This window comes from Heliangelus exortis, chromosome 9 (genome assembly GCF_036169615.1).
Source record: "Heliangelus exortis chromosome 9, bHelExo1.hap1, whole genome shotgun sequence".
Lineage (NCBI taxonomy): Eukaryota > Metazoa > Chordata > Aves > Apodiformes > Trochilidae > Heliangelus > Heliangelus exortis.
In genome coordinates this window covers 14,141,058-14,150,509 of record NC_092430.1, presented here as the reverse complement: position 1 = coordinate 14,150,509, position 9,452 = coordinate 14,141,058, and the positions used below count along the sequence as shown (strand labels likewise).

The window sequence follows — 9,452 nt, the reverse complement described above, 5'->3', positions numbered from 1 at the left end:
CACCATCTCAGTACTTGCAGTAGCTTTATTTTGTTTTTTCTCTCCCAAATATATGCAAATATCAGAATTAGAAAAAAAAAAAAAAAAAAAGTGCTCTGCTGGACAACTTTTTAGGCTCCCCAGAAATGTGCTGCAGTTTCCACGCTAATCAGTTGTCTCAGATTTTCCCATAGAGGCAACTGAGAAAAGGCTTTTCAGCAGCGACTTCCCTAGAGCAGTCTCAATCTTTTCCTCACTCGAGTTTGTCCGAATGTCTCTCTAATTGAAGCTTACGTCAAATATTGCTCATCTGAAGCTAAATCTTACACACTGAAGGCTGCTCTTTGTTTTTAAATCAAAAGTCTTGTGGCTCCATCAGGGAGCTGAAAGAAAGCCTGGATTTGTACTTTTCTGCAGTTTTAAACATGACACTCTCCCTTTTATTTATTTTCCTTTTTTAAAACTCTGATGGCTCAGCAGGCAAGCCTCTGCAGAGACGAGGGCTTTGCACCGGTGAGATCTGCAAACATGTCTCTTCTTTCTTGAACTTCATTTTTCTCACGGTCTCTGAAAAGGCAAGATCAGGTGATACGTGTGGGATTGGCCCTGTACAGGTGCAGATCAGGTACTGGAGGAGGTGGAAAAACATTACTGTGTATACTGAAAAAAAAGAGAGACAGAGAAAGAAAGAGCGAGTGAGCACATTTTTGAATAGGCCAGGTCTAGTTCTTGGCAGGATGACTCAGGCTTAGCTGGCAGGCTATGGGAATAGGAGTGTGAGAAAGTCAGTCAAGCGGAGGGAAAAAAAACGATTCAAGTCCCCAGGCGAAATACCTTTTTTTTTTTTTAAAGTAACCCCACGAACTGTCCAAGCCAGCTGGAGGTGGCCAGCGAACTGTGGCTGGGCCAGGGCCGACAGACAAGCACCACTCCTTTGTCCTGATATAGTGAACACACACACGACCGCACCTGCGGCCACAATGCCACCCACGCGTGGAGAGCCGGGGAGCGTAACCCACAGCGGCTGCTGCCCCAGCCCTGCGTGTGCCACCGCGCACCCCTACCCTCCGCCCTCTGCTCCCCGGGAAGCCGGGTCGGCTGCTGCCGCTGCCCGGGCTCGGGGACACCTGTATGTGGTCAGGGGCGGGCCGGGGACAAGCTATAGGCAGACCCAGCCTGCCGTGGCAAAGCCCGGGCGGGCGTGGCGATGCTTAGGAGACTGTGAGGACGGAAGCCACCGCCGCAGGGACCAGGGCCCCACAGACGGTCGCAGGGTACCGACCACCGCAGTTGTGCCCAGGCCGTGTGTCCCGGGGGCCGCGGCCCCCCACAGCGTAGCGCAGCTCGCCCCGGGGCCAGCTGCCGGCACCGCCCGAGGGAAGCGGGCGGTGCCGCGCCTGCCACAGGCGCCAATTAACCCGGTAATTAGCGCGGCGCTCCCCGGGGCCGCCCCCCTCTCCGGCTCCCGCCCCCGCCGCGGGCGGTGCCCAAGGGGTTAACCGCGGCCGCCCGCCCGCCCGCCCCGCGCCATTGGCCGGCGGCCGCCGCGAGGCTCCCAGCCAATGGGCGGGCGGCGCCCACGAGCGTGGCCGCGTGCGGGCGGCGCCCATTGGTTGGGCGCGAGTGTGGGAACGGCGGCGGGGGACGTTTCACACGAGCCGCGCGCGTGCGGCGCGCGCTATAAGTAGGGGCGGCCAAGGGCGCGCGGCACCCGCCGGTCCTGCCGCCGCCCGCAGGCCCGCAGCGCGCGTCCCGCCGCCGCTTCCCCCTTCCCCCTCCCAACCCCCCCGCGCCGTCCCCTCCTCTTCCTCCTCCTCTTCCTCCCCCCCCTCCTCCTCCTCCTCCTCTCCTCCGCGGCGGCGGGCGCTGCGGGCGCAGGATGCCGGCCGACCTGATGGAGAAGAGCAGCGCCTCGCCGGTGGCCGCCACCCCCGCCAGCGTCAATGCGACGCCCGACAAGCCCAAGACGGCGGCGGAGCACCGGAAGGTAAAGGGGGCGACCCGGGCGGGTGGCGGTGGGACCAGGCAGCGCCCTACGCTACCCAGCACTCTGGGTGCTGACCTCCGCTTCTTTTGCAGTCCTCCAAGCCCATCATGGAGAAACGCCGGCGGGCGCGCATCAATGAGAGCCTGGGGCAGCTGAAGACGCTCATCCTGGACGCGTTGAAGAAGGATGTAAGCGGGGGAGGGGGTGGACCGGGGCGGGGGGCGCGGGGAGAACCGGTGTCGTCGGGCCGGTATGAGCCTCGGCTTTGCCCGCAGAGCTCGCGGCACTCCAAGCTGGAGAAGGCTGACATCCTGGAGATGACCGTCAAGCACCTGCGGAGCCTCCAGCGTGCTCAGATGACCGGTGAGTCCTGAGGGAAAACCGGGGGAGGGAAGCGGGAGGGATAGGGGCATCGCACTCCCTGATGGCATCTTGTATAGTGAGGGTAAAAGGGGTACCTGGTGCCGTGCCCGCGACCTGGGATTGATGGGGGCACAGTGGTCCGTACCCGTATCACTGGTACGGGGGGGGCAGTGGGTTCCTCAGCTACATCCCAGGTAGTAGGGGGTGGTGAGGGGCACTTTGCTCTCTGCCTGTGTCTGCGGCAAAGGGGGACTTGTGGGGGGACACTGCTCTCCCTCTGCATCCTCTGCACTGGGAGGGCTTCAGTCCCAGGTTGGGTCCCCACTGCTGGGAGAGTTATAGTCCCCATCTGGTTCTGTTTTGGGGGAACTGGAGGCACAGGAGCCACTAGGGAGGCTGTGCTCCTAACCTGGAACCCCAGTACTTAGGGAGACAGGAGGACTCTTGCTGGTTGTTCCCCACACGGGTCCCCCCGGTGCTGGAGAACTTGGTCGCAGAGGCGCCATGCTCTCTGTCTGAATCCTCAGCACCCAGGAGCACGAGACATGCTCCTGGAGAGGCTGCACTCCCCATCTGGATTCCTGTCTCAGGGGGGTGCAGGATGCAGTGCTGGGGGGCTGCACACTCTCATCCCTGGCAGATCCTGCTGACCGCTGTGCGCCTCTCTCCCTCCGCAGCTGCGCTGAGCACGGACCCCACGGTGCTGGGCAAGTACCGCGCCGGCTTCAGTGAGTGCATGAATGAGGTGACACGGTTCCTCTCCACCTGTGAGGGAGTCAACACTGAGGTGCGCACCCGCCTCCTGGGCCATCTGGCCAGCTGCATGACCCAGATCAACGCCATGAACTACCCTGCACCCCCACCACCACCCCCGCTGCCACCAGCCGCAGCCTTTGGGCCACCCCTGGTGCCGCCGGGCAGCAGTGCGGGGCCACTCCCGGGAATGCCCTGCAAACCGGGCGCTGATGCAGCCAAGGTGTATGGTGGCTTCCAGCTGCTGCCAGCATCCGACGGGCAATTTGCTTTCCTCATCCCCAGCACCGCCTTTGCTCCCGGCGGTGCAGTGCTGCCCCTGTATGGCAGCCCACCCACAGCTGCCACCTCTGCCTCGCCACCTGGCCCGCCACCCGGCACAGCCGACTCAGTCTGGAGACCCTGGTGAGGGTGGTGGGCCCTGGACTGGACTGAGCTCCGCACCCCGTGCTGCTGGCACGGCTGTACATAGGTTATATGTTCATATTGGATTGTGCCTTTGTACCATAGCACTCCCTTGGCAGTGTTTCGTGTTTTACACGAGATCTTTTTCTCCCTTTCCTCCCCTTCCTTATATGACACCAAAGATCGGGTTTTGTTTTGTTTTGGGGTGGGGTTTTTTTGGTTTTTTGTTTTTGGTTTAGTTTGTTTTTTTGGGGGTTTTTTTGCTTTGGGTTTTTGTTTTGTTTTTTGTTTTTTTGTTTTTTTTTTTTTTTTTTTTTTGAATGCTCTTAAAATAAAAGTCTCTTCCATTTTGGAAGGCCTTTGGAGATAAGTTGGAGTTCTGGCATGTGTGCATAGGAGGGAGCCTGGCTGCCTGTGGATCCTGCTGCTCCAGGGCTGTCTTGTTCTGCTCTCCACGCTGGAGCTGTCGATCAGACCCTCCAATCCCTCTCCCTGCCCCAGGGTAGATGCAGACATTAATCGCTGCTCTCTTGGGTGCAGCTCAACGGCTTGTTAGCAGCAGCTTATGTTTGCAGGGCTGGTGAGTGCGTTGGGGGAGGCACCTCCACTCTGTTTCTGAGTAGAGTGGAGTATCCCAGGTGAAGAGAGATGGATTCAATGCAGAGGGACAGCCTGGTGCCCAGTCCAGGCTTCCCGGATGAGCCTCCTGCCCCGCACCTGGAGGCGCCCGCACCCGGCCTAGAGTGTAATTTGCAAATGGCTTCAGCGGGTTGATTTAGAGAGGTCGGTTCCTGCCAGCTCCTCATATTACAGAACAGCAGCTCTCGGCAGGACCAGCCTGACACGAGTGCTCCTGTCTCCCGGCTGACAGGCTGCAGCAGGGGCTGGGCAGCACCTCCACCTGGACTTAAAAGCACAGAGCTGTTCCCTGGCTCTGAGCACCGGCCAGGCTCTGCTCGATGATTAATGCTCGGCATATGTTTTTGATAGAGTTGGGCATTTCCTCTGCTGTTATATGGAAAACATGTGTCTGGGGGAGAGATCCTGGGGCTGTGCGGACTATATAGCAGTGAGTGGCAACTGACCCCTTTGACTTAGTCATGCCCCATTTCCAGGCAAGATGCAAGCCCTAGATAGAGGTGAGCAGAAGTCTCGGGTTACAGCTTGCATTGCCCTTCTTAACAAGTCCTAACTCAGAGCGGACAGCTTTAAAATGTGCCAGGATCCACTGGGGATTCCTTCCAAATCCTGCTGCAAAACCTTGTCAGATTTTGTCGGGATCAGCCAGGTGTTTGGCTGCATCCAGGAGCTAGGGACAAGCTGTGGAGCGCATGAGACCAGACAGATTAAACCTGCTGTTTTTTCAGTCCCTCCAGCTTCTCCCCCTCTAACCAGCACCCCACCCCCACCCCCCCCCCCCCTTTCTCTGTATAGAACCACAGCCTCCTGATTTGAAAATACTTCTTGGTGTGGATTTTGGAGGGGGAGAGGAGGGAGTTTATTCAATATCTTTCTCTGCAAGGTGTACCGATGAGTTTGGGGCCAGTGACAGCTCTCCTAAAAGGAGCTGCAGGGCATGATCTTCCCTGGGTGATGCAGATGACTTCACCTTTTCTGTCTTCCAACACTTTGCTGCCCTGTCTGCATTGCCACCTAGATGGTGGCATCCTGCAGCTAGGTTTTGTGTACCAGACTTGGGAATATTAAATTTGCTGTCCCTAGGGAGGTGTGTAGCTCTGTGGGCTGAGCCTATCTTCCTTTCCACTGACTGCAGTGTCACTTGTCTGCGCTGGAGGTACCAAGAGCAGGACTGAGCCGACCTTTTGTCAGCTTGCAGGACCTGCCTGTATGAAAATTGTATCAGACCAACTCCTGCTGCTGGGTGGCCTGCTGGGAGCTGATGTAGACCGGTGATGAATAGCCTGTATGCTGAGGCTCTTACAGCTTAGCAGAGTCCTTGTCTGCTGAAGCAGTTGGTTTGGAAAGCATGTTAGAAAAAAGACATTGCTGTAGGCTAATGGAGAAGATAAAGCATATCTAGGAGTGGATGGACCTATTTGCTAATGGAGTTTAAATAGTCTAGTATAAAGCAGACGTATCCATGCTTGGACTGTTTTTTCCAAAGTTTTCTGTGTTTATCCCACAGCCTGTTGACATGAGAGATCTGCTTGAGTACGTGAGCTTTGAGGGGATCAGAACAATTCCCAGGAGCCAATTCCCTCTTGATGCCAATTCACTGAGTCCATGACCAATTAGGATGACAAATGCAGGCTGATCATTATGTGCAGGAGTTACCTTTCAGGTGCAGCAAGTGCTTTCAAACTGATGCTGTGGGATGGGCGAGCAAGGGTGAGGGAGGGATGGGGGGTGCCAGGGAAAGGACAGGGATGATAGCCTCTCAAATGGCTGTAACCTTGCATGGGGCTGTGCAGGACTCTTGCTGGTAGATGGGAGGCATCTCCCCTTGGCTTCCCTGGAGACCCTCCCTGCCAGCACAGAGGACCCCAGGGAGGTCTGGAGCTGGGTGTGTCCCTCTCACATGATGGCTCTTGGTTTTGTAAGTGGTTTGACACAATCTAGCACATGCCCTTGCACCCTGGCTGAGCCATAAGGAGCTCACTCAATCCCTGCTTGTGCCACACCTGCACAGGGGTCCATGGGCTTTGCCTGGCCAACACCTTGCCGTGCCCCCCACCCACCGCGGGGCTTACATCCCCAGCTGCCCCTCGCATCCCTGTGGTTCCCCATGCCTGCTGCTGCCGTCCCGGGAAACCTGTCATTAAAGTCAATTAACTTTTCCCACACTCCTCATGAGCAGCGCAAAAACCCCTCCTCGCTTCCTCCTTGGCTCTTAAGTGCTACCATATGGCACGGCCCCCGTGTCCCCCCCACACCCGCCCTGCCTTTGATTCCAGCCAGACAGCCGGAGCTTTATGATTTAAGCCGGGAGAGCCCTCGTACCAAGCCCTGGTCCGCTCTGTGGCCAAGGTGGTTTTTTTAGCAGGCAAGGCTGTTTTCTGGCAGGAAATGAATAGCTCCCAGATGAGCTCAGGAACCTGAGAGGTCGTGAGAAAGGAGCGAACCCCCGGCATGGTGGCGGGCTGCCAGGCCGTGTGGGGAGCACGGGAGGGAGTGCGTCACCGCCGCCGGCACACGAACCCACTCTGGCCCCCGCCAGCGGCCCGTGGCCCAACGCTGGCCGCATGCTGCCCGCATGCCTGGGCTGAGCCCCACGGTCCCTGGACGGCTGTCCCAAACCACCGTCCTCCCTCGTGCCAGGGGCCTGCAGCCACCAGCTGGCCTTGGGCTGGGATCCAGTCCTCCCCACCCGCTGGGAGCGTGGGGATGGTGAAAAAGCAGCTCAGCAGTCGGGCTGGGGCCTGAGGGGGGAGCAAGGTAGGCAGTCTGGGGATGCAGAGGTAGGAGGCCCAAAGACCCACGCTGCAAACCTTCCTGGGGCTGCACGCCACGAGTGGGTGAGCAGGTTGGGGATGGCTGCTTGCTGTGGGAATGGGGAGGCTTCAGCCCTCCAGCTCCTGTCTGGGGCACACAGCCCTAGTCCTGCCCCATGGTGGGGCAAGATCCTGCCCAGACCCAGCAAGCCCATGAGCCGGGTTTTTGCCAGTGCCTGAAGGTCAGCACCCATCTTTTCTCTGCTGCTGCCCCCAGGGCAAGGGCTGGGGAAGGGACCTCTGATTTACAGGGGTGACGTGTTTTACTTAAAAAAAGTTAAACAAAAGCCTGGTTTGTTTTGCAGAGCGCAGGCTTCCTGGGGGGGTCAGCCCAGACAAATGACTCTGCTCCCGTTCATCAAACATTTGCGGCCGTGCCATCAGCTGGTGCTGGGAACCAAGTTTCTGGCTGAGCATCTCCCCAGCCTCTTAAGCAGAAGCCATTTCTAATGTCCCCTGCCCTGGCAGAGCTGTCCCCAACATAAGCCATGCGACATTCATGCCCCAGGACTACCAGCACACCATTGCAGTGCCTTGCTGGTGTCTGAGGACAGTGGTTTGTCCCACACAGGCTGTGGTCTGTTCTTGTGCTCAGCCATGGCTCAGCCCTGGGATGCAACCCATGATAATCACCAGGAGCATGCTGGGGACACATGTCCTTCCTGATGTGTGATACCAGAGGGGTGCAGAGCTAAGGGAGAGGGCTGTCCCCAGAGTAGAGGTGCTGTTGCTGAAGGACATCATCCAGGTAGGGCTACCTGTAATCTGTAATGATTAGGAAGTTGTTTCCAGCCCGGTTTTATTGCCAATAAAGCCAGCTCAGCACAACTGCTGGGGCATTAACTCTTATCTGCCCAGCATGACAAGAGCCCTGGGCTTTGCCTTTGGACCAGAGGATACCAAAGTCCTATGTCGGGCACAGCCCTCCCATGCTGGGGTCAGAGTCAGCACCCTGCACTAGTAGGATGATTCTGAATTCCCTGGCCCCCTTTTCCTGCACATGGAGGTGGGGAGGGGGGAGCAGTGGGAGCCAGGCTGCAAGGGCAAAGTCTTCGTACCTCCTGAGAGGTTCAGCTGTACAAAAGCAGTGTCCTGCTTAATTAAAAGCAGACCTGCTGAAATGAGCCTGACAGCACACCATCATGGCTTGGGCAGCTCTGCTAGTCTGGGACTCAGCCTCACAGTGGGACTGGGACACATGGTGGCCCAGGGGCTGGATGCCAGAGCGGGATCACCCTGTGACTCTCCACAAAGCCACATCTCCCTTTGTGTCCTCCCAGCCTCAAAGAAATACAGCTTGTCTCCCATACAGCCTGCTGCTCCTTAGCACCTTGCCAAAAGTCTTCCCTGAAATCGCCCCAGGAGCTGGGCTTGCATTGGGTCCTTGGGGATCAGAACAGCATGCCCCACCCTGGATATGGGCACACTGGGGTGCCTTGCAAGAGGTTTTTTAAGGGTGCCCTGTGTTTTGTTGTTGTTTTGGGTTTTGGGTTGTTTTTTTTTTTTTTTTTTTTTGGCTGCTGAGGAGATCAGAGGGCTGTCAGCAGTAATTGGAAGCTGTCACAGGTCTTCCCATTGCAGAACACGGGCTGCAGCTCTGCTCTCTGGAAAACATCATGAGTTCTTGAAACCGTAAAACAATCTGGCTGGTGTCTCTCCCTCTGACGTTGGAAATCTGGACAATGTTTGTACCAAGAGAGGGAGCAGGATTCAGAGGCACATGCTGAACCTCACAGTTACGTATCTTGCCTGGCTCTCGCTCCCGCAGCCCTGCTGCAGCCCAGGCACAGATAAACTCCCATCTCTTTTGGCAGTGCTGACATGTGTAGGGCATTTGCCAGACAGAGGAGACAGTTCTGGGTCTGAGCGCACTGCAGCCCATCAGCATCCTGACTGAGACTAATAGGTAGTATAAAGCAGGACAGAAAGCCACTGATACTGAGGGCCTCAAAGCCAAACATTTGGCTTTGTTTGCAGCTCTGGCATCACTGAGCCCCATTCCCTCCTCCATCAGCAACAGGCTCAGCTCTGGACCTGGAAGACAACTTGCTTTTGTCCCAGCAGTCACATGAATCTGGTTGGTGGTGGGGGAGAGCAAGTGGCCCACTGCACTTAGAAGTTTGACTGCAATGTGTAATCGCAGAGCAATACCAGAGCCCTTCCCGACTTTGAAGGAGAGACCAGGATGTCCTTCAGGGCTGCATCATGGTGCATCCTGGAGGAGAAGATGAGCCTGGAAGTGGATGGGGTATAACAATGCAATGGGACAAATGCCCAACGCTGCGTCTGAGAGAGGTCCAGCTGGTCAGTAGCCACATAAGGGTCTCACAGTGAGGACTCCGATGGGACTGACAGATGCTTCCTTTCTCCCTGCAGCCAAACCTTGCTCCTCACCGTTGGGTTGGCTCTTGCTCACCCTGTAGCATAGAGCTCCATGCTTCCCTTCCCACGGGGTGGCTTGCTTCAGACATCTTTCAGCTTTCATTGTGCTCTGAAACAGGGGCTGGCAGCTG

At 57.1% G+C, this 9,452-nt stretch overlaps 1 protein-coding gene across 1 annotated transcript; it reads left to right on the top strand.

Moving 5' to 3' along the window:
• The first annotated feature begins 1,603 nt into the window (after positions 1-1,603).
• On the top strand, positions 1,604-3,857 carry HES1 (hes family bHLH transcription factor 1). The gene is made up of 4 exons (XM_071752256.1): positions 1,604-1,966; positions 2,059-2,154; positions 2,242-2,329; positions 3,007-3,857. The coding sequence occupies exons 1-4, from the start codon at positions 1,859-1,861 to the stop codon at positions 3,489-3,491; spliced, it is 777 nt and encodes a 258-aa protein (XP_071608357.1). The 5' UTR covers positions 1,604-1,858; the 3' UTR covers positions 3,492-3,857.
• Positions 3,858-9,452: the final 5,595 nt, after the last annotated feature.

What these genes read in the sequence shown, in the direction of transcription:
- HES1 (XM_071752256.1), top strand. Translation starts at nt 1,859, where the DNA reads ATGCCGGCCGACCTGATGGAGAAGAGCAGCGCCTCGCCGGTGGCCGCC. An exon ending in TGGACGCGTTGAAGAAGGAT is followed by an intron (nt 2,155 to 2,241) that starts GTAAGCGGGGGA and finishes CTTTGCCCGCAG; the next exon opens with AGCTCGCGGCACTCCAAGCT. An exon ending in CCAGCGTGCTCAGATGACCG is followed by an intron (nt 2,330 to 3,006) that starts GTGAGTCCTGAG and finishes CTCCCTCCGCAG; the next exon opens with CTGCGCTGAGCACGGACCCC.